At 42.0% G+C, this 23,713-nt stretch overlaps 1 protein-coding gene across 6 annotated transcripts in view; it reads left to right on the top strand.

Annotated features, from left to right (window-relative positions):
• The window catches only part of SGSM2 (small G protein signaling modulator 2), a 62,973-nt gene that overhangs the window by 8,928 nt on the left and 30,332 nt on the right, over positions 1-23,713 (top strand). For all 6 annotated transcript variants that reach the window (XM_037411422.1, XM_037411389.1, XM_037411413.1 and 3 more), the window contains exon 3: positions 20,210-20,372. In XM_037411422.1, coding sequence (XP_037267319.1) covers positions 20,210-20,372 — 163 coding nt within the window. The remainder of the gene's footprint in view (positions 1-20,209; positions 20,373-23,713) is intronic.

Below are 23,713 nucleotides of genomic sequence, written 5' to 3'. Positions count from 1 at the left end.
ATTTTTAATGAAGGAGAAGCAATGGAAATCTCAGTCATTTTTCTGGCATCATGCCACCAGCTAATTGGTGCGTCTCAGATCTTCACAGTGCTTCTTTGCTCTCCGCTGTGCATTGAATGCTGTATTACATAAATGGTGCATTTGAGAGACTGAGGTTTAGACTTTGATGTTGTGGACATTGTTGTATATTTTTAAATATAATCAGTGAGATATTATATTGGTGACTTTTCCTCATGACTGTAAGAATTAGCAAGAAAATAAAATGTCTTTGGAGATAATACCATGTATACTAAGGGCAGCTGCTGTTTCAGAACTCTGTGAACCAATCAAGATTCAAATAAATTCTAAAATTTGGTGGTGGTTCACCTGGTTCCTGCAGACTTAGGCTGCTGCGTGTGTGTGTTGTGACGATGGAGTGGAGCGTACCCTGTGTAGGTCGGTGGGTAAAGGATGGTCCAATGCTGGGTTTCTCAGTAGAGGTCAGCTCCTGAAACTTCACACAAAGTACTCCTTTGGAGACTTAGCCACTTCATTCAGTGCCTGAGAAGGAACTATTGAATGCTGGTTCAACAGTTCTGAAATCTAGCCCATAATATACCAGGGCAAATAAAAATTTAACGCTATTCATCAGGCTTTGGTGTGTAGAGAAATATCACAGCAAGGTACTGCTGAGAATTAAAGCTATGTGCATTTGTAAATATGTATGTTGGCTTGTGAATTCTTGGCTGCTTTCTCTTCGTGCTTCAATTTGAAGACTTAACTGGGAGCGATGCTGAAAGTGATTGGAGAACAGCCATCATCTAAACACTTCTGGGTTTACAGAGCGAAGCATTTGCAGCCAAGCATACCCAGTTGTGTGCGGATGACAGTGGAGAGGTTAAGACAAGTGGAAGTTAGATTTGGCTGTGGAGATAAGTGGACTGTTCAGACAAAGAAGTATTGACACATTACTGAAAGCCAAAGCATAGTAGTCTTTTACTGTTGCAGCATTGAAATTCCACCTTGCTCTGCTGTGCGTGATTATTATGTATGCAAGGCTAATCTTTCACTAGCCTGCTTGCTGTTTCCAAGTTATCTTTTATTTACAGCTTAGCAGAATTTATTCATTCCTACATAGTCAGTGCAGGAATGCAAGATTTGTCCACGTTTTCTGGCTAATGTTTTATTGCTATTCATATAGGCTGTAGCAGTTTCCTCCATTCAGGTTGTGGTTATGTTAAATATTCCCCTTTTGTCTACTGTACATTTGTACTATATGGAGGAGGAAAATGGTCCCGAGACAGAAGCAGGTGAAGGAACCCTGAGCCAATGCTGTTGCTGCAGGCTGCCTGTTTGTTCTAGAGAGCTCCTAGTGTTGTGTGTCTGTTCTCTGTCTTTGAAACTATTCTCTAAGACGTGCTGCAGTGTTGATGTAAGGGGTAGTGGGGCGGCAGCTATTTCTGTTAGAATCTGCTTGGCCAAAATTAGGAATACTGTACAATCTTTTTAATACTTCTCCCTTCCTCTCACTGTGATTCCAGTTGGGTTTGTGTTCTGAATTCTGTAGAGTCTGAAGAACTGGTAACTCTCCATGAGCTGCCTTATTATTGCCCAGCAATCCTACCTGTCCTAAGGAAGTATTCCAACCTGCAGCTGCTTTGAATGTAGGACTTAATTAACTCTAAATGAGAAGTAGGTGAAGCTGAATGTTCTGCCATCACTTCAGCTAATTGAATGCAGAAACAGTTTCCAGTAGATTTGGCTAACGGCTCCTGGCTGGGACTCTCCTGTGTGTGCAGTTCTCTTCCCTCCCCCACTCCAGTTTCATGTGCCTCTTCAAGAGGTTTTTCCCTCCTATTTAAAATTAGATTGGCTCAGTACATGAGTCATTTTCAGTGAATCTTTGTTATAAATATAGATTTCTTGTGAATCATTTTACTCTCCTGCAAGGCTGAGTTTAGTAAGAGTCTCTTAAATACATGGTAGCTGATTTTCAGGGCCTGTCTGCATCAGTAACTGAAATTTTCCTAGCTCTCCTAGGTCCTAAATGGCTAAAGATGCCAATTAAATAGTGTGGGCCACTTTTCCTACACCTTTTTTTGATGCCTCTCTGTTACAGTACATGGGGTTTGTAAGCATAAGAAACTCCAAGACTGAGATGGCAGGTTTAGTGGTCACTCTTCAGCCCCATGCAGCATTTCTGAGCTTAGGTCCATCATCTGTTAAGCAGGAGAAGGTTGTTCATGTCATATTACTGCGGGGCATTGAGCCTGAATGGGTTTTCTCACAGTTTAGCTAGCCCTTAAGATGTGTCTCCATGGTCCTGGATTCAGTCCACAGGGTGCAGTTGGACAGAAGAGCAGGACACGTTGTGTAAGGTTCATTTGCAAATCTAAAGGAGCTTATATTGGATTTGACTCTGTGGAGATAGTTGGCATCCAGTGGGTAGGAGGGCTCCTTTCCCTGAGGCTACAGAAAACTTGTCTTAAGATAGGAGAGACAGTCTTCACACTACCTGTCTAACATGCTGAGCACCGAGTATGAAGCAGTGAGTTCACCTTTGCAAGCTCCTGAAGGAAATGCCATTCTCCAGAGCTGGGACAGCTCTGTGCCACCCTTCCTGGTCCGTGGAGGAATAATGCCTCTGTGCAGGTCAGTTTGCTCATCCAGTGGGAGAGATTTGTTGTAAGCCAAGACATTGTGGTTACAATCTGTAGTCTTCACCTCTGTGATCTAAGAAAAGGAAAACAGTGTGGACATTTTCATCCTTGTGGGAAGCATTGCAGACGCTTTTGCATTTGTTCTCAACACAGTCTGTAACCTAGTTACATTCCAGCTACGTTGTCATCCTATCTGGTTAAAAGACCAAGCTCTGTGATTCAGAGCCGTACTGGTTCAGTTTGGACTGTGTGCAGTGCTGGGACAAAAATTCCAAATTCCTTTGGGCTACCAGGTTGCTGTTGAATGAATTTCACTGGTATTGTGTTGTCAGTCAGAGTATAATGAAATGACGCAAGCTCTGTGGATATTTGTAGCATCTTTAGTGGACAGGCATTTCTGTTAGAAACTGGATGTGGATGTTTTCAGCCTGGGTTATCTGGTGCTGTTTCCTTAGTAACGGTAGCTGACATCGTGTGACGTAAGTTCTTTGCTTCTTCAGCTGAGTGCCATCTCTGCAGGCACGGGAGAGCACTGTCACTCTCCTGCATTCTTCCTTTCACCACCTTGCCTGAAGTTTTCATGACTAGTCATGTCCTTGCCAGCAATACTGGCCCTTTCCAGCTTTTACACTTCTGAGGGAAAGGGGAAAAAACTGTCTCTGCAGTTCCTATTGTGTGTTTGCCAGTAATCAGCAAGTAGGGTTTTTCAGTTCAGTGCATTATACTTACTGTGGTAGTCCAAAAAGCACCTGCAGTTTTGCTAAGCCGCCTTCTGCATGGTTGCCCATCATTTGATCTGATAGTAATAAGCAAAGAATTGAAAACCTGTTTAAATCAGCTTCATACAGCAAACATAATGGAACATGCCTTATGAACAGATTCAAGAAAAGGTTACCCAAATGTTGTTCTTTATGTCTTTGAGGGTTTGTAGCTTGTGTCATGAATCTCACAAGGACTGGTTTTCTCCAACTGGTCTCTGTTATGCGTCCAGTCAAGATCTTTCATTAACTTACTTTTAAATATTTCTTCTCTTTTCCCCTTTTCATCTAAAAAACCAAAATAATTGTACAGAAGGTTTCACAGAAGCTGGAAATGTACCAGATTAAGGTATCTTTACTCCAGATGTACAAAGTCAATTCAAACTGTGCTTCATAACACTGTTTATCCTGTTCAAAAAAACCCACAAAAAACAAGCCCTTCAGATACTTTCAATATCTTTGAAACCAGCATTTTAATGTTTTTCAAAGAGCTGTCTCATTTCCAGTGGATGCATTTAATGTGAGTGTGATGAGCTCTGTTGTCCTATCTGCTCAGCAGGGTAGCACCAAGGAATCGGGGCAGCCAGAACTGGTGCCTTCAGCAGGGCACAGGCCAGTTTTAGGGGTCCACATTGGAAAAGAGAAACTTTGGGAAAAGATTCTGCAGACTGATCTTCCTTCTCTGCCATTCATCCAAGTTATTGCATCCATGGTGGAACAGGTGGCTGGATTCTGTTCATTGCAACAGAATGGGTCATGGGGACATTTGTTTAATGCACTTCATGTTTTGCTTGTTTATTCTGTGAGCAGAGCTGTAATAACTGCCAGTTATTCTCATGCTGAAAATAATTGGCATAGATTTCAGGTGGATTATTGAGAGCTGGGATGTGCCAGAATCAAAACACATATTGTTTAGGTGTAAATCTAGTGTGCCTGCTTGCCAAAGTGAATGCAGATACTGCATTTTGGGGGAAGGTTGGTGGTAAAAATGGTAACTTGGGCACTGTCAAACATGCAAAACTTGGCCTTTCAATGAATATTTTATTCAAATTAGAGAAGGGATGAACTGCACAAAAAGCTTTTTTTGGCCTGTATAATAAATCTGCTACCAGTAATTAAACTAATTAATTAAAATGTACAGAATCACTTTGTGGTTGAAATTAAAAGGCCAGCTCTGATTTTGAGCTTTAGAACGGTATTTAAAGTTGTGCTTGAGGCTTCTTGTAAACCTTCTTTGAGGATAGCAGGTTGGCGTTGCACATCCTTGGGATGTGAACAGAGAGGAGAGAGTTGTGGGTGTCTGTCACTGTCCCTGGGAATTGCGCTGCTAGACCTCCCCAGGGATCCATCTGGATCAGTACAGGAACTGTGGTGGGAAGCGATGGGTTTATCACAGGGGCATTGCCACTGGCTGTGCCTTTCCTCCCACATCAGTGGCTGGTGTTGATTTCCCCTGGAGGAAGGATGATAGCTGCAGCAGTTGCATTCCTTGTAGCTGTGCTTGGTCCATGTCTAAAAATGATCAGTGTGATACTGCTGGATGGCTTCAAAAGAAGGCCTTTCATCCCTGTGGGGGCATTCCTCCTTAGAGCGTTATGGGCAGTACTTGTAAAATTTTTATTTATTTATTTATTTATTTTCTTGTGGCAGGCAAATTTCTTCTCTTTTGCCCAAGTAATGATAGAGAAGGTGTTGCACCAAGGAAGCCCTGTTTGGTGCACTGCAGTGAGAGACTTTTATTTGTTCTGGAGCCTCACATCTGCACCGCCTGTTTCTAAGCTCTCAGAATGCCTGGTCTTGTTAACTGGCTGCCTGCCAGCTGCAGTGTGCATCTGCTGGAGTGTCTGAACTTGAACTCAAGTCAGCTGGGAGTAGGCTGTAGGTTTGGATTTGCTGTTTCAGGCAGCTGTGTCTGGGTTTACCATACCACTGAATTTTTTTGCTGTCAAAGGGAAGACCTGTAGATCCAAGTGCCTGTCTGTATTGCATCACACGTTCCTGTTGATACTGAGATGTTGATGCAAGCGTGACCAAACCACTTGTAAACTAGAAAGCAAAGAAGCTGAACTCAAATTCTATAAGACATAGACACTTTTCTATCAAAGAAAATGACAAAACTCCTATTTTTTTTGTTTCCTTGATACTTTAGAGATCTCTTTTGGTATACTTTGGATACTTCATGTGTACTGTTTCTTTCCATTTCCAGTTACTAATATAATTTGATTTACCCCCAGTCTTGGCCACATTCCTTCAGAGGCATTTGCAAATATATATTTTTCCTTACCTCAGTGTCATTTAATTATCTTTGCTTTCCAGATCTGTTCTAAAGCTGCATTTTATCTAGACCAGACTTTCAGACCAGAAACGTTTACCCCCTTGTAAAACCAAGCAGTAAATTTGCTATTTCTGAATGTTAAGTTACTGTCCTATCTTGATGGATTTGTTGAGTATACTTGCTGCAGAACCTGCGTTTCCATGTGCTGGTCCATTCTAGACTGGATGTGCAGAGAAGAGGAACAGAGTCTCTCCTGTGAGAGGAGATGAGAGAGCATGGCTTGTTCAGCCTAGGAAACAAGCAAGTCCCCTTGATTGAGCTGCATTAACCACAGGTTTTGTTGTTTCCATTTCCATTATGCATATTGCTTTTCTTATTAAGTGATGAAAATTACTGTGTTTTCTGGGTACTGCTGTGCTTAAATATTACATCTGGGAAAAAAAAACAACGAACCCAAACACCATGTCTTGATCTGTGCCGTAATATGTTGAGAAAGGTTATATGGTTTGACTGCAGAGCTGGATCTGAATATTAAATGAAGGTGTTTATACATGATCTGTGACTGCATTTAGTCATGCATGCAGCCCTTTTAAACAAAAGAAGGATGTGATCACTGCACTGGGAGGAGCTTATGATATAATGAATTGACGTTGGTAAGCAGACCTTGAAGCGGTGCTCTTTCTCTGTGTGAATAATACATTGGAGAGGTGGCCTAAGGCCTTTCAGTGACTTGTACCATCCCAAAGTGGGCAGACACTTGCCTGAACATGAACTGAGTGCTGACTTGCCCAGCTGCTAGTCCAGCGTTTTCTGGAAGCCCCTGCTTGTGAAACCTTTGGTGGTTGCTGGACATGGTAGCAGAGCGAGGGTGAGTGAGGAGGTGGATGTATGAGGAGACCCGTGTGACAGCTGCATGGTGCTGTGTGTGCACCTGGCCAACTCTGCAGCATGCATCCTTTCTTCTGTGGGTGACTTCCAGGTCTTTACACGTGATGTGCCCAGTGAGTAGTATCATACTACTTCTCAGTACGGTTTCTCTTATATGCTCCTCTAAGTTGTGAAGTAGCTCCTTCAGTTTCCCTGCATTTGCTTCAGTGCAATGAGACTAGAACGTGATCTTTGGCTTTGGACAGGTTGTGTTAAAGCCAGAGGTGGACTCCAGGCTGAAAATGGCTGCTTCTGTGAAATACTCCTTAGCTGATATTTATATTGCTCTTCAGGTAGAGCAATAGGAACACACTGTTTTGTCTGTTTTAACCTATGTGCGTATTGCATGCAATCTGCCAGTTTTACCCATCCCTCATGTACTCCGTGGACTTGATGCCACTGATATTAGCCTGTGTGGTGGTTTTGAGGATGTGAGACTGGAATTCCTGTCACTGTTATTTCAGAGACTTTTAAAATGGGTTTTAAAATCTCATTCAGAGTTGCTGACCCGGTGCAGTAAGTATCTTTGAACTCTGTCTTGGGGTGTATCTCCTGCTGTGTACTCTTGCTTTCAAGCTCCTAAAGTGTCTCCATACATCAGGACTGCAGCAGCATTTACTGGTCTTGGGAGGAAAGTGGAGGAAAGCTATCGCACACAAGTGCTTTTGAAGCGTCTGTGCTTTAGGCTTTATTTCTGTGCTCAAGAGGAGATCTGATGTGGGGGCCCCATACCCGTCCATTACAGTTTCCTTTCACCTAGCCCTGGGGCACCTAGGCTTGGATAATTGTCAGTGTAAGATGATTTCTTCTCAGCAAATAAGAGGGAAATGTTATTTGGAATAGCTCTGTATCAGTGAGTATGTGTTCACAGCAGGACTGGCAGATTCTGAGAAGCAGAATTGTTCTTGGGTCCTGTTAACATTTTAGAACCAATTCAGTCTATGACGTGATTGAAGTTAATCTGTAAAACACTAAGATTAGACTTTCTATGAAACAATTTAACACTTACCTCCCAGCTTTAATTAGGTGTCATCACAGCTTCCTAAAGCAGGTGAATGCTCAATTAATTTTGGAGGTGGTCGACAACAGGAAAGTAGTTGTGTGGCTGGATTTTCTGCTACATGCTTGGTCTGGAATTAGTTTAGATCTTAAGTTTCAGGGTCTGTAAATGTGTGCAGGAATACAATCAGATAGCTTCAGCTGAAATCCTGGAAGTCTCTGTCAAAGCTGGCAGTGGAAAACCAGGAAACCTTTGAACATGAATATGGCTGGTGACTCCTCAAGAGTAGGTATCTGGGGTTTTTCAGGGATGGTTAGTGTGTCTGGGTTGCAGGATTGCCTGGTAGTGCTGGTTAGGAATCTAAGTTGCTAAACATACTTAAGGGTTAACCACAAAAATGTGGTTAGTTGTGGGACTGTTTTCTTCACTGGTCTTAGGATGAGTTGTTATCCCATTTTGCACAAAGTTAATTGTGTTTGAAAGAGAAGATCTAATTAGGAACCAATGACTGGATGATGCTGGAGCTTGTGTTCTGTTTTTTCTCGTTCAGGACCTGAAATCCAGGCAATTATCAGAGTCACCAAATGTCACAATTGCCAGCCCCAAGCAATGAAAAATCATGAGTCAGAAATCTTTTCCTTTGTGGCCCTAACTTACAAGACGGGATTAAAGTTTGTGACAGGAAAATAAAATCAACTGAGGAATAGAAATGTATTTCTTAAATACGTTTCTTATCTGGAGATTCTTATCCAGTGGCATGCTTCAAGATGGTGAAGCTTTCAGAAGAATATCAAATACTTACAGACTTGCTGTAAAATCATGGAAGGTGGCAGTGTGGGAAACTGATCTTTCTTTGGTTTTAAGGTGAGAATTAAGTTCCTGATAGAAGCCCTTTCTCTGCCTCCTATATGAAGTATGGCAACAAAATGGTAACAGATGAAAGGAACAGGATATTTATTTGGAGCTATTCTGGAACTCATTTCTGGAGTGTCCCGAGTGTCCACACAACAAGCTGTTCCCATCAATTTCAGCTGGAGTTACAGCCTTCAGTTCCTCTGAAAATCAGTCCCATTAGGAAGAGATGCCTTATGCCTTAGAGTTTTTAGGTGATTCCCTTGTGGCCTCTAAATAGCACAGTGCTCCTAGGTTGGACAAGAAATTAAGAATTCAGTTTCCTCTTTCTTTTTTCCTTAGCTCACAGAAATGTAACTTAGATAGAAATAGATGTAAATAACTGTTGTCCAACCAGATAGCTTATTATTTAAATTCTTCTGGCTTTTAACCCTTGGCATTGATACTTTTAAAAATTTAGTTAATCTGCTATGGAAATGCATGTCTTGTAAAGAAAATATGAGCCCCTCCCTGTTTTAGTACTCCTATTTGGAAAACAAATGGAACATTTTCAGTGATGAATAATGCTTATAAAGTAGTTTACAGAGATTCTACCTTGCTTCATAAATGTGTTAGCCCAAAGAGAGTACCAGAGGTGATCATAATTGGAGAGAGGCAGAATTTTTTTCACACAAATTTAAAAGGTGTTTGATTGTGCTCCAAAGATGACTGTTTTAAAGTAATGAGTTGTGTGCTATGGAGGAATAATAATAATAATAATAATAAACCCAAACGCCACCCCACCTCCACCCCCCAAAAATCCCCCACAGCCTGGAAGAGAGTGAATATTAGCTCTGATGTGAAATGAAACCATTTTTGAACTGCACAATTTTTTCAATTTAAGAAGGCAAATAATATCTCTCATGGGTTTTAGAGCACTTTGCTAAACACTTTAGTCCTGGGCCATTGAATTGGATCATGCTCAATTATTTAGAGGAACCTCTGTAATTTTATTTACCATTAATAGTGTTTAATGGAAACACTTCCATTTTCTGAAGATTATTGAAATTCTTGAAGCTTAATGGTCAAGATTTTAAAGAGCAGTAGTCACCAGCTTCCAGCCCTGATGTTTCCCAGCCAGAGCTATCTTTAGAAGTGAGGATTGTCCATTTAGATATTTTTTCTCCCCCCAGGGATTTATGGAAAATGCCATGGCTGTGTCCTGTCTGTGTGGCAGAGCAAAACACAAGTAGCTTGACTCCAGGTGTACTTTAACCATTAAACCACAGAGCTTGGATGTTCAGTTCCCAGTAACTGCTGGTTTTACCTTGCTTCCAGGGCGAAAAGGTGCTTTCTCCTGGTACGGATTCAAACCATCCAGCTAACTCTAAGCAGAGTTTTCAAATTAAATTGTTCTTTTATAGCGTGTTTTCAGCTTTTCTTTAACAGTGAATCTCCTTTCACATGAAATCTCCAAGAATGAAATGAAAAGTTTTTTTTTCTGGTAGTCATCAAGTGTGATTTTGCTGATGGACTTTTCCAGGCAGAGTCTGTCTCCCCCTAGACAGCTGCACAGAACTAGGTCCTGTGCATTCCTGATCACAGATAACGTCTCTTTGTGCTGTTGTAAGATAAAAATACTTGGTGTTCTTCTAGTACCTATCACCTGGGTAGTTTCCTTTGCATGAATTCAAAGTGATTTGCTACATTAGCACTTTAACAAACACTAGTAAAAGTAATAGATACTTTAAAGGTCTTTATTTTGCAGCTTGAAATAAAAATGAAATTATATATGAAAATAGTTTGCCCTCCCAGTTGATTTAACATTGGGCGTATTGACTTCTCAGCTGACAGTCAGAGTAACAGTTACAGCAGAAACACAGTGCCTTTTAACTCCCTAAGGTACCAGTCTCTTAGCAGTGCTGATGTTCTAACATAACCATGGCTGCTGTAAATAAGAACGTGTAATAAATATACCAGACTTGTAGTGAAGCTGCAAGCTTCACATGTCCACAGCCTTGTGGTGAAATGAGAAATGGGTATATGCTAAAGGAAAGTACTGAATATATCAGCAATGGGAGAAACGCATCAGCATGGATAACTTGAATGTGTGTAGCTATTAAGGGATGCTTTGTTGTAAAGCATGACTTGTACTTAAGTGCCAAAGCATTAGCTTGAAGTTGTGATTATAAAGAAAATATTTAATTGGACTTTACTTTTATACTTCTGCTTGCTCGTCTTCTATGAAGCAATTTGTTCCTTTGTACGAAGGGTACTTCCTCTATCTCAGTGACATATAAACTCTTTCATTGTGGAGGTTTGTGCACACAACCCTGAAAATTGAGAAGTGATTACAGACATCTTTATATCATTCATACTATGATATTTAAACCACAGCAACAGAGGTCAGAGGAAGCTAGAAGTTCAAAATTAATGCTTTTTTTTTTTACTGCTTTTTATTCTGATAGGTGAGGGAATCCTTCCATCTCGGTTGCAGTGGTTGTTACGTGCTTGGATTTGATGAATGATGTGTTGAAGATCAGGTGAGGCAGGTAGGAGTGAGAGCTCAGCTGCAGGACAGTTCTCCTTATTATCCTTGTCTGGTGTCCCATAAGCGTAGTTGGATTTGCCAAATGAAGTCCCTTATTTGCATATGAAGTCCCCTTATTGCATTATATATCTCCTATATCTGGAGAGTCTATGATCCTTGGCATTTGAAGACAGGATGTCAGATGGGGATTGAGACTTAAAACACATGCTTGATACTCAGTTTTTCCTCTATTCCGTAAAATGCACACAGCAGTGCATTTGGACAAATGCAAAGGAGACCCTTTGAACAAAGGAGCAAACTTGGCATCTTCTCTGCAGTCATTTGCTCCTTAGCTAGTATGCAGGTACAGCTGGGTATCTCATCTGCTCAGTATGCATTTCTCAGTGACATAGCATGCTATAACTTCGTAATAAAATGGGTTTCAAAACTGGGCAGGTCTGTGATTAGCTAGGTAATGCAACAGCAGCTAGAGATCGTGATCATCTGATTGCTTCTTTATCATCCTCTTTTCACTTGTTCTTATTTTCTTCAGCCTCATGAATTCAATTCCCTGTGCACAGTTTCCATGAAAACAAGGTGTTTAACTCCGGTATTTCTTCCTGTCTAAGGAAAATCTCAACTGCTAAATAAACCCCATAAACAGTCCTTCCACAGGCTGTCTTTTCTCTGCTTACCACCCTTCCAGCCCCACCCCTAGAGCTCTCTTATTTCACACTCCATTAAGTCATGTCAAGATACTCATAAAGGCAAGAAAGGAGAACACTGAACTTGTTCACCTGACCCTGCAAGAAGCAGCCTTGTTGAAGTCATAAAAAAGTGACATTTCCAAAGCTTGTTGGGGACCGTGATTATTTGGACTGTAAATCAATAACATATCTGCGCTTAATTAAATTCAGCTGTGGATACTGCAGGGCTTGTTCCTCAAAACTGGCTGGAGTTAATGAATTTTTAGGTGGCTGCTGTCAGCTGAACCATACAAGGGAGTTACCTGAGTTGTGTTGATTTATTCCAAGTGCAGCGCTGCTCTTCCAATCTATACATAATGAATATCTGTGTCTTTCTGTAGCTAGTTTTTGTATATATTTATCATTGTAAGTATAGATAGTGACAGTAGGCAGGCTCAGGATCGCATTGTGCTATGCTCAGGAAGCTTACAGTGATTATTTACCCATGTGCGTGCATACATATAAATGAAAGCATGTGTATGTGTGTACAAACTACCTCTTTGTACACAAAGCTACCTCTTGATGTCTTTCTGCTGTTATCAGTTCCTCCAGAAACAGCTAAATCTTAATTGATTCTTATGTCTTTTTACAGTGTCACATTCCGAAAAAGGAAAATCAGGTAATTTTCTTTAAAACAGGCAAATTACTTCATTTTCCTAACCCAGTAGTTCTTCTAACTATAACCCCTAAAACATTTTGTGTGCTACCTTTTTAGGCAGCAATCTGAGCTCTGCATTCTGCGGTTTGCAACTCCAGGGGGATTACCTATTTTTGGTTTCTCAAAAATATAGAAAAGTGGGTTTGCAAAAACTCGGTTTACCTAACCCTCCATCCAGCTCTTCTCCCCCAAGGTAGTTCTCTGTCAAGATTATTTTTTCCCACCCCTTAGCTCTACCATGTAATCTTGATGTTGTTTCCGTTGTGTGCTGGTTGGGTTTTATGCACGTGTGTCTGAGTGTGGTTGTAATACACAATCTCTGTTTTCAACGGATGGAATATACATGCTGATGCACTATGGAAATGGGGAAGGGGAGTGTTTGTGCATACCATACCCATTTGTGTATTCAGTTAAAATTTCTTGTCATTTCTGATGCTGTCTGGCAGAACAATAGGAGGGTGCGTATATTGTATTCAGGGTAGATGAATGAGTTCAGTTTGTTTTCACCTATTCCCACAAGCCTACAAGATGAATGCCAAGAGCCTACCATAGAAAATTGATTTAAATCCAAGAGCTGGCCAAGAAACAATGCTGATTGCCTTGCAGATTACCAGAATGCAAGAAGCATAAGCAGCCTAACTGGAAGGCAGTGAGCTTTTGGAGGCCTTCCTGCCCACAAAAGGAGAGACTTTCCTGGGGAGATGTAGAGGTTTTCAGGCAGAAGAGTTTGTCGGTACTGCTTTATTTCACTGTGTAAAGTGTACTTTTACTGCTTCAATCCAGTGCTTAGCAAACAGAAATCTAATTTTTGTGGTTGGTTTAAAACAGAAGAGAAACAACAAGAGAAAAGGTAGGTGGAGCTAAGGAGATATCCTCAGATACCTTGTATTTTCTCTCTGTAGAGGCATTTTGAGCACCACTGTGAAGGTCCTCTCGTGTCTTTTAAAAGATTCAGCAGCTTGAGATGATTTTTCCGCAGGTTTGTTCAGGATGGTGACATTTCCTTTTTGATGGAGCTTGGCTGTGTGTGCATGTGCAGGATAGTGTGATTGTGGGTGATGTTGACAAGGTGCAATGAGATCGGTGTCTGCCTTTGGACACACCATAAATAAAAAGACCTTGACTTCTCCAGGCAGCTGACCTCTTTAACTAATGTGCTGTGAAGCTTCTGTGCCACTTGCTGCATCGCAGGGGTGCCTTCCTGCTGTCATACGCTGCAGAGGTGACCGTATATGATCCCCTGGGTTGGAATAGGAGGGCATCTGTGTTGCAAGATGTGCTGCCCTTCTCAAATGTTTTGTAGTTTAACTGGATAAAAGCTGCTGTGTATTTGAAAGCTAATTCAGGTTAGGTCAGATGTGAATGCAATCAGTTAGCTGTTCCGGAATAATTGGCTTGTATAAAGGAGCACAGAGGGAAAAGCTGGAGACACAGTACTGTTAGCATATCTGTGGGTGAAGCTGAGGAGAATGAAGTGACTTGAATGTCGCAGAGGCTGGAACTGTAACCTGAACGCAGATCTAAGGGTGCCTTACAGATAGCACTGAACATGGTGCGTTAATCTCTCATCCCATGGAATAGATGTTCTGAGGCAATCCAACAACTAATTTCAGTGTCTCTCCCCTTCCAAATAACCACTACATGTGTATTACAGTCAGTTGGAGACCGGTGTTACGCCAGGTCCTTGTGATGAGAAATGTCACGATGGAGTAATTAAATATAGGGGCTTCAGGGACAGTCGCTGTGGAAATTGCCCTCCATGGCAGCTGCAATGTTTATTAATAATTAAAGCTGTGCCTGCTGTGCTTTTCACTGAATTTGTTTCATTAATATTTTATTGTTTTAAAGAAAAGAAAAAAAACGAGTGAAGGTGGGAAGAGAGCCTGTTTCCTAAGCAACAGCAATGCACTTCTTTGCAGTTATTTTTAAAGGCAGGTTGCTTCATTTAAGATTTGGAACCAATTACTGCTGCATTGCTTCAGGCATCTGGAAAGCTGCTTTTCTTTTTTCATTTTCCTTATTTCTAATTGGAAGACAGAGCAGAACAGTAGCTGGGTTAACAGTTGTTGTGATGGTTGCTAGACAGGATCTATGACTGTGATGTGAAGAACATCCCCGTGCTGTCATCACTCCTTGTTCTTCCCATGCTGCTCTACCTGGCCTTACAAAACCCCATGGGCAAATAAACAGCGCTCGCCCCCGCTGCTGCTTCTGTGTTAGGTGCACAGATGCTCCCTCTTCCTTTGAGTAGAAACAGCCTTGCTTGCAGAGATGTCATCAGCACTGGGCTTCCACTTGAGTAAGACCACAGGCATTGCCTTTGCCACCTGCAGATGTCCTTTGATTGCAGCGGATGTTTCCTGGTATAAGCTGATTGATTGCTGAGAGGAGTCAAGTAGGGATGTGCCCGTGTGTGTCGTGGTCCTCTGTTCAGGGAATGGTGCCATGCTTAGGCTTTTGTGCATAATATGGATGGAAAAGCAAGGGGGTGGTTGTCTTTTGAGGCAGTAGTTCTGGTTGGGAAGTACACCAGCGTGGGAAGCAAGCATCAGGCTTGCTGCTCGGTAGCCTTGTCTGATGTGGTCAAGCACATGTCCTAAGGGAGCAGGAGTCTGCAGAAGCTTAGGCCATTGGCACTGTTCCGTTGTTGCCATACAGTATCTCCGTCAGTCTGGGGTTTGCTCCTCCTGGGCTAGGACTCCTCTGGGTTCGGCCTGAGCAGGACCCTCTTTGCAAACGGCAGTAAGAAATGCTACGCCAGCTGTTCTGGTATAGGCCAGGACCATCTGCAACAAAGCCTTAATTGTGGAGGGGTTATTGGTGGTCGTTTCTTGGGGATATTTTGGAGAGAAGAAACACAGTGACTTACTGTCCATCTCGCAAGGGGGCAAGGCTGAATAATCTTTCTTCTGTTTCCAGATAAATCTACTTTCAGATAAAATGCTGATAAGTGCCTTGATCTTTAGTTCCTGATACAAGTCTTTGAAGTGTTCAAGAATGCTGTTCTCTTGCTGAAAAAAGTGGAATAAATTCATACATACTTTCTTCAGATTTTTCATCATCTATGTTTTGCTGTCTCTCAGTATGTGTGCTTGATGCAACAGGACCTTAGTCTAACACAGAGGGTAATAAACAGGTTTTTAAAATTTAGGATACTCTTTTTATCAATCTGAAAGCAGTTTGCCAGTGTTGTTTAAAGTGAAACTGGAACATAATAAGCAATTAAATGAGGGATCACAAAGAAAAGTGAATCACACTAATTTTTTTTTCAGAGAGATAGTGGGTGTAAAAGTGTTAGAATACCTTGTTGTACCTCTCTGTTAAGCTTTATAGCTTTATTTGGGTTACAGTGACATGGAAATAACATGGACAGGCCAGTATTTCTTTTTTCTAACACAGTAGCAACTTTGTCCATTTGCCCTGGAAACAGAAGAGGGTGAGGATTTGCATAGCATGAGCGTTCATGCTGAAGACATCAGCTGAATAGTGTGAAAGCTTGAATGTTCTTATTTACTAAAAAAAAAACCAAAAAAACCCAAAAAAAACCCCAAAAACAACCTAGCAACAACAGAAAAAAACAAGTCCTTCATTATCAGTAAGAACATGAGATGTGCTATTTCATTTATACCAGCTGTAAGGCTTTTCACAGGGCTTGCCAGTCTCCCAAGATACATTTATTGGAGAATGGCTATGTGTAGGGTTTTCTGTATTTACTTGAATTGTCCCTGTTGTTTGAGTGCTGGAAGAAGCTGGTCACAGCACAGTGCATCATGATCCTGGCCGTTGGCATGCTTGCCAACGGCTTTTACATGACATGTTTCAGATTAGGCAGCTTGAAGAGGTACTGTTAAGATAGTACATGTTTCTTGTTTAATTTTAAGTTTAAATTGGAGTTTTGGTTGTGGTGGTTCTCATTTGTGCAATAAGGGAATATGTCAAATTTATTCTGAAGAATTTGCAGTCTGAATAAATTTAGGACTAGGAAGGAGGAGAAGAGAGAACATGGACTTCTCTATTTTACAGAGAATTAATTCAGGGTATACAATTAGAGGACTTGGCTTTGCTAACTCAGGTTAGTTGTATCTTGATAAAAACTGTTAAAAATTAACAATCCCAAATCCCCAGGCCATCAGTATTTAATTCCACTGGCTGTCTCATAGGGAAATTAGGTCTTTCCATGTAAATTTTATCTTCTGTCAGATTTTATCCAATGTTACTTAGCTTAAAAACATATCTGCTTCACAGTTGAAAGCAAAATAGTGGCATGGTTATCCCACAGCGCATTTCCAATTTATTTTTATAGTGCTGTTTTCTGCATTCTCAGAGCAAATGGTTGTGCTTTCTGAACACACATTAGGTTAATTTGTGTAGTGAGTGATAGCAGGAAGCCAATTAGAGTTTTCTTTTTCCAGTGTGGTAAGACACAAAATGTGAAGTTGTATTAATACCTCATAATGCTTCTTTTAACTTTTTTGTTCATTTAGCAGGTTGTTCTTCAGTCTTGCAAAACAAAGAAGTAGGGTAGCAGTGCTGGAGATGACAGTGACGTTTTTGTTAACACTCTTCACTCATCCTGTGATCCCCTGACTGCCATAGCTTCTAGGCTAGCTAAATGCAGGAGGTGTTTCTGTGTGCTGTTCAGTCTTGCCTGGGATTCAGGTTAGTTTTCAGGGACTGAGCACTGAGGATAGGTCTTTTTCAGACTCAAGCTTTCAGGTATTACGGAATTTGAAGGCCATTAAGTACAGTAAGGAGGGGCAGTCTTTGGCAAATGCTCAGCACCTGACAATATCGGGCTTAAAGCGCTACAAAATGCTGCCGAATCTTGGGAGAGATGCAGTGTGTATCAGAGCCAGATGGAGTACCATTTGTTACTCATAACGAAAATTTAATGTGGCAGTTCTAACTGCAATTTACCACAGGACTGCCTGCTGTCATTAAACACAGGAGAGCATCGCTGAGATGCTGAACTCACACCCTCTTGTAAGGGCTGGCTGCCTGCGTGGGTGTCATTGAGCACACACCTTGCAGATAAAGTTGGGGTTTTTTCCCTCCCTATGAATTAATCGGTCTGTTCTTCTTCATACCTTTTTATGGACAGTGTTGACTGGATGAGTCATTTGCAGTCTCAATTTAAAAGCTGATAGACAGGGAAGGATTGTTTTTTATTTTGTTTTTTATTTGTATTTATCTTGTTTCTTTTACCCGCAGCAATTTAAATGAGCTCTGGTTACATTTCTGGTACACAGTCTCGCAAGGCAGAAATGCAATGCGGTCTTTCACTGGTGACCATCAGAGCATGTTATAGTAAGGTTTGCAAAATGAACCTCACAGGCGGATCTGTTGTAGTTGTAGGTCTGGCTGCATCTCTATTCCCTCGCAGGCTGTAGGAGTATTTATTACATTTTCTTCTTGGTTCATAAGCCTTTTAATCTTTCTGTCCAAAGCTAGATGATAGGCTCTGTTGGAAGGTAAGCCTATCTTACCAGGTTTTATGACTTTTTGGTCTTGTAGTGCTCTCCAGTGCTTTGAGAGGGGTTAATCTTCCCTAGCATAATTGTTCAGTTTCCTATCTGTTTTCCACCAGCCTCTATGATTTTAGTCCAGCAAGTGTCCTAACAGCTGGTTCATCTTCAGTACCTGTGACTGCAGAGTAACTTCATACTGGTCGCAGGTGATGTTGTCTTTTCCTGAGGTCTGTGACTTTGTTCTCTAGCTCCTAACCAAGTGACGTCAGAGTTGCAGACAATGGCTGCTGCTTCTCCAGGTTGTACATCCTACTACACCAAGATGCGTGGTCACTAGCTACATGGGCATCTTACCCTGGAGATTTTGGTTACTGATGCAAAGACTTGAACAAGTCATTATTCTATAAGCTTGCCCCTGACACTTAGAGAATTTTCTAGGCTGGAACATGGGTGCGCACAACATAACTTGAATAAGGTGTGTTAAGTATTTCAAATCAGAGAGTCTGAGTGGTGGTGGAAGCTCATTATGGGCCTAGCAATTTGGGTTGTGCTTGAGGTGACAAACCGGGTGTAACTGAAAACAGTGTGAATATGCAGAGAGCCTGAAGCAGCTGCAAGCTGTGGACCACTTGTCAGTGGAGAGTGAACTGCCATATCTGGTGCTGATGTTTAAGTTCACCGTTATTAATCCATTTGTTCCTAATGTGAAGGAAGAGAGGGAGGATTGAGTGGGCTGAAGTTAGAAGTCTCCTATCTCCCGTGGTTTCCCCAGAAAGAAATGTCTTTCCCATAATCTGGGTGAGTGGAGGGCATCGTCATTGTACCACTTCCCAGCAGAGTCTGTTTCCAGCCAGCCATCGTGCTGCAGTTTGATACATGTTCCCTTCTATCAACACAGTAAAACAACCAAGTGTCTCTTCTCAGCCAGCCAATGCAAAAGTTCAATGAGAACAAGTTGAGACTTGTTTCAGAGTTCAGGAATATTAAACCAAAACATTACACAAACACACCCCCCCCCCAAAAAAAAAACCAGCTCAGCTGTGACCTGGACTCTGATGCTTGTGGGTTTATATGTGCTCTGAAAAAAGTGTAGCTCTGGCTTTGACTCCTGTACATCTCTCCTCACCCAGCCTCCTCCTTTCTCTAAGTTTTGTTTTAGTCACCATGTAATGCGAGATCTGCAGGCAGCAGTACTCTAGGAGCAGTTTGTGGTTTTGTCTTGAATATGCCATTTTAAAGAGTGAAACACGTAATAAAAGTGGCTTTGACTTTCCTGATACATAGCCTTGTCTGTCCTGTAAGTTTCCATGTATATCGTAGTTTCATTGCGTCTGAGTTCCTTCCCAATCATGTTAACCAATGGGACAGTAGTGTTTGCATGTGTGTCATGCTTTTTTGTAGTCTTCCCTTTGCCAGAGGAGAATGAAATACATAAGGGAGTTGAGGGGGGGGGGGGTTGGTAGACTTTTTTTATTATTTTCATATCTATTTCCAGTAAGAGGTGGCATAATGAAAGTATCGCACTTCCATTTGGGACATGAAGAGTTAGTATTTTAATAATAAGAAATAAAAGCTTTATTTATTCTACCCTACTTTTGCTAATCAAGATCCTATGGTAATGAGGGCTCTATGGTCACTACACAGAATAAGTGATACACAGCAATCAGCTGCATGCCAGTAGTTGGTTAAATACAGCAATTTCTCACATTCTGCATTCAGAGATCAGTTCAGGTTTGAACCCTATCTCCATATAACTTACATGAGGTGCCTTCTTGCCAGTATCATTCTTTGCAGGCCACTGCTACAATTCCTACAACATGATTTTAAAAATGAGTAACAAGTAACAGGGAAGTATGATCTCCAGTTAGTTCTTTTCATTGCAAACACCAGGCCACGTGGAGAAGTACAAGTGGGAGAAATGGATACAGCAACTCAGAAAGATAAATAGGAGCCTCTGCTCGAAACAGATCATTGGTGAAAGCAGATTTCTAGCTCGTTATATCTTGAGTTGGGGGACCTGCTTGTGCCATGAGTAGTTGAGAAGAAGCTTTGCCTTTGGCCTAAATTTCAGTAGAACTGGGAATTTTTTCACAGTGACATGCGTAAAATGGGGGAAAATACTGGGAGGTGTTTCAGTCCTTTCGTTCATTTATGTGCTGACTTTATCTGTAACTTACAAAGTGTTTTTTGTTGCAGATGACATACGTGCTTGCATCATCTGATCTTGAGATCTAGTCTGCCTTTCTGTCTGTCTCTTCTCCCCTCCCCAGTCTGTTCTCTTAACTCCAAACCTGATCAGTGGGTGTTAGCAGATGGCATTCACGAAAGACTTGAAGGACAGCAGTACCCAAACTTTATCTCCTTCCCCTTCTTGCAGGTGTTGTGGAAGCCTGTCTCCTGCACATGCTGAAGCGCAGGGCTGCTGGCTTCCTACGGACTGACAAGGTGGCTGCCCTGTTCACCAAAGTTGGCAAGACGTATGCAGTAGCTGGAGACATATGCAAGGAAGTGCAGGAGCTGCAGCAGCAGGTAGAAAGCAGGTGAGGCTGAGGTCATTTTATCAGCAGAATTCATATGATGTGTGCGCAGCATGGAGAGGATACAGAGACTGCTTGGTAAATGCAAAGGGGTCTATCTTGGCCATGTTTGTTAAAGCTTTGTCTCTTTAGTGTCCACAACCGTAAGGCATATGTTTTTGTTAGATCAAGCTGATGGCTAGCAAAGGAACAGAGGTTGGGAATTAGGTCTTTGCTGTTCCATTTGGCTTCTCAGTGTAGTGGATCAGCACGTCCAGCCCACACAAAACAACAGAAGTGAATAATAACTGGTGATTTTAGAGAGTGCTCATAGTCAGGGTACAGTGGACCAGTTTGGACTGTTGGTGGGAAGGGATGTGGGTGGCAAGAGGAACTGAAGAACAGATTTACTGGAAAATCTGTTCTGGTGTGCTTGTTGCCAAACCAGTAACAGAAGATTTGTGGGTATTATGGTAGAAATAGTTAAGTCAGTGGAGGCAAAGAATGATAGGAGGAAGGATGAACTAAAGAAGAGGTGGTCAGCAGTGAGAGACTGATTATAGGAAAGAAATTAAGTACACACTGAACTTGAACACAACTGAATTTGTGCTGGAGTCAAGCATCTGAGTCTGCTGAAAGTCTAAACTTCTTGCTAGTGGTGAGTGGTACAATTAAAATTTTCCATGTGGTTCTGCTGACTGAATCACAGTGTGTGAGCCTGTGGGATGAGTGTCTCGTCTTGTAAACTCAGGACAGGAGTATTTTTTCTCGTTCATAGCAGTAGTGCAGTGGTGCTGCTGAACCTTAAGAGCTCTTTGTCCATTGTAGGAGCTTTTAGCCTCTTGATCAACTTGCTTTGTGAATTGTGTTGCTTTGAAGTCTTAATATTGTTTAAATTATCACTTATACTTAGATTCCTGTGTAATTTTCTGGCATTTATCATTATTAGACTTCTAATTATCAGACTTAATATGTAGCTTCTTGTTATGTAGTTTTTAAACAGGTATGTACCTATTTTTCGTATAATTTTTAATTGTGTGCCTACTGATATAGACTGAGATTTTATTAATTTTAGTGTTTTAAATGTTGGGAAGAAGGATGTTTTCTACTGAAAATTCACCAGCCTTTCTCCTCAGTTAAGAGCCCACATGAGCCCTGCTCTAACCACCAGAGACCTTTGGCTGTGTCTTCTAACAGGAAGGAGCAAATGAACTTAAATTCTGTGGTTTCTCTTGGAGAAATTTTGTGTGTTTTTCAGCTATTTAACAACCACAAGTTTTAAGTCCTGTAGAAAATACGCACAGCAGAGAGATTCTATTAGGAAATACTGCAGGGGGTGGACTTGCTTCGTTGAACATATGAGATGAGACAGAATGTTGTAGCAGTGTAATTGCTCCTGAGGCTTAAGAAGGACCTTGTTTAGGATGAAATTAAGCACATTTGAATTCCTCTGATGTCAGTGGTGTCGTCTATTTCTTGACCTGTGACTGTGACTGCATGTGTCTTGCCTTGTAGAGGTGTTGTCATGGCCTAATGGAGGACTAGGCACTGTGTAAATGCAGAGAGGAATTACAGATCTCACTCAAAACAGCACCGAACTAACATACTTTACTCTGTCATCAAACACTTTCCTGAAAGGGGACCTGAGTGCTGTCAAAGAACAGGATAATTTGAGAACGTGGATTTTCTGTTGCAGATTGTTGAAGACGTAAGGGTTTCTCTCCTCTTTAGGACAAAAATGAACCCTTTTTTTCTGCTATTTTAAGGGGAAAATTTTCTGGGAAAGGGATTAAGAGGATTATTCTTCCCCTGTCAGCCCTATACAGCGTATGGAGAGCCAAGGCAAACCTGCAGTACTGTGCAGAAGTAGGAAGCTCTCCCAGTGCTCAGCTTTAGAGTTCACCTTTCTCCTGCAACTGCATCATATTACCCGATGCAGGAATGTGGACCCATCACAGGATGTCATCCCATGCTGTGGCAGAGGCACAGCTTCACTACCAGCTAGGCTATGGACATGTGGCTTAGTTGCAGTATGTATTTTAGGGAGAGCGGATTTGGGGCAGTGCCCCACCAGTGCTGTCACAGGAGACTCTGTGTGGCTGGTACCACCTTGCAGCAACAAGTCACAATGCACAATTCTGTATGTTAGGTGTTCAACATGGAGCAGTGTCGTCGTCTTGCATAACTTGTTCTGCAGGCAAAGCTAGCAGGGAGGGAGGAAGGCAACACAAATTCAAGTTTCAGCTACTTTGCTAGGCAGCAGTAAAGAAATGGAGAGAACAAACCTGCTTTCCTTTTTGTGGATCACCTTTTAGAAACTGAAAGTCCTAGGCAGCATGTCCAGCTTCAAAATCAGTCTCTGGTTCCAAACCTGTACAGGCCATTAATTATCTCAATGGTGACAAGTGATAATTTGTGAGTGCCACTGGAGAAATGGAGGGAGCACTGTTACCAGAATGAAAATGTATTTTGGACACAAGTACTCAGTGGATGCTCACTGTGGCGGGACACCCAGCATGGGTAAAGGGCACGTGTGTTGTGCTGAGAAGGCACAAAACTGCTCCTTGGCACAATGCAAATTGCAGCTCCAACCACGTGAAGCTATGCAGTGGCATGGCAGGAAGCATGGTGTACTGGGATCTACACAGAAAAATACCATCCTGTTCATGCAGCAAAACACCTTCCCACAGTGTGCCTGGCACACAGCGTGCCACTATTCCTCATTGGACTGGGGTCAAGTAGATTTTCTGGGCAGCAGATAACTCCACAGAGAGGAATGACAACTTCCCACATGGTTCAGAGACCACCGTGCTGAGCAGCCCCCACATTCTTGTTTACAGCTGCACTCGGGAAGTGATTCTGCTTTGTATAACCAGCTCGCCATCCTGCCACTAAAAGGCAGCATTAAGCTCCTCATTTCTGAGGTGGACCTGTTGCTGTGCTGGCTTATGCTGTAGGAACAAGCAGGGGGTCTTGGCTGTAAGCAAGCTCCCAGCTGGCTTTGGATGCTCATTTGCTATAGTCCTAGTTTCTCAGTTCGATGTCACTTATCTCTTGGTTGTCTTGTTGGCATTCTGTAGGTGGTAGCAGATAGGATCTCACTGCCAAGGCGCTAGCACAGACTGTGCTGTAGCTATATATGGTGTTTTACAGAGAGAACGAAAAGATGGGCCTGTGTGCAAGGATTGCCTGATGATGGCATGGCAAAGCTCTGCCTGTGTTCTCTCAAATCCTACTCCATGCTTCTGGTCTCGGTGGGAATACCTGGTGCTGAAACAGCTGTGTGCCTCCCTGGGCTCATGGCTAGCTTCAGCGTGAAGGCACCAGACAAAGCTGGGAAACGAGTCTTTTTACTATCCTTCCTG

The sequence above is a fragment of the Falco rusticolus genome, chromosome 1 (genome assembly GCF_015220075.1).
Source record: "Falco rusticolus isolate bFalRus1 chromosome 1, bFalRus1.pri, whole genome shotgun sequence".
Taxonomy (NCBI): Eukaryota; Metazoa; Chordata; class Aves; order Falconiformes; family Falconidae; genus Falco; species Falco rusticolus.
The sequence above is the reverse complement of the archived record's forward strand: the minus strand, read 5'-3'. Positions and strand labels throughout refer to the sequence as shown.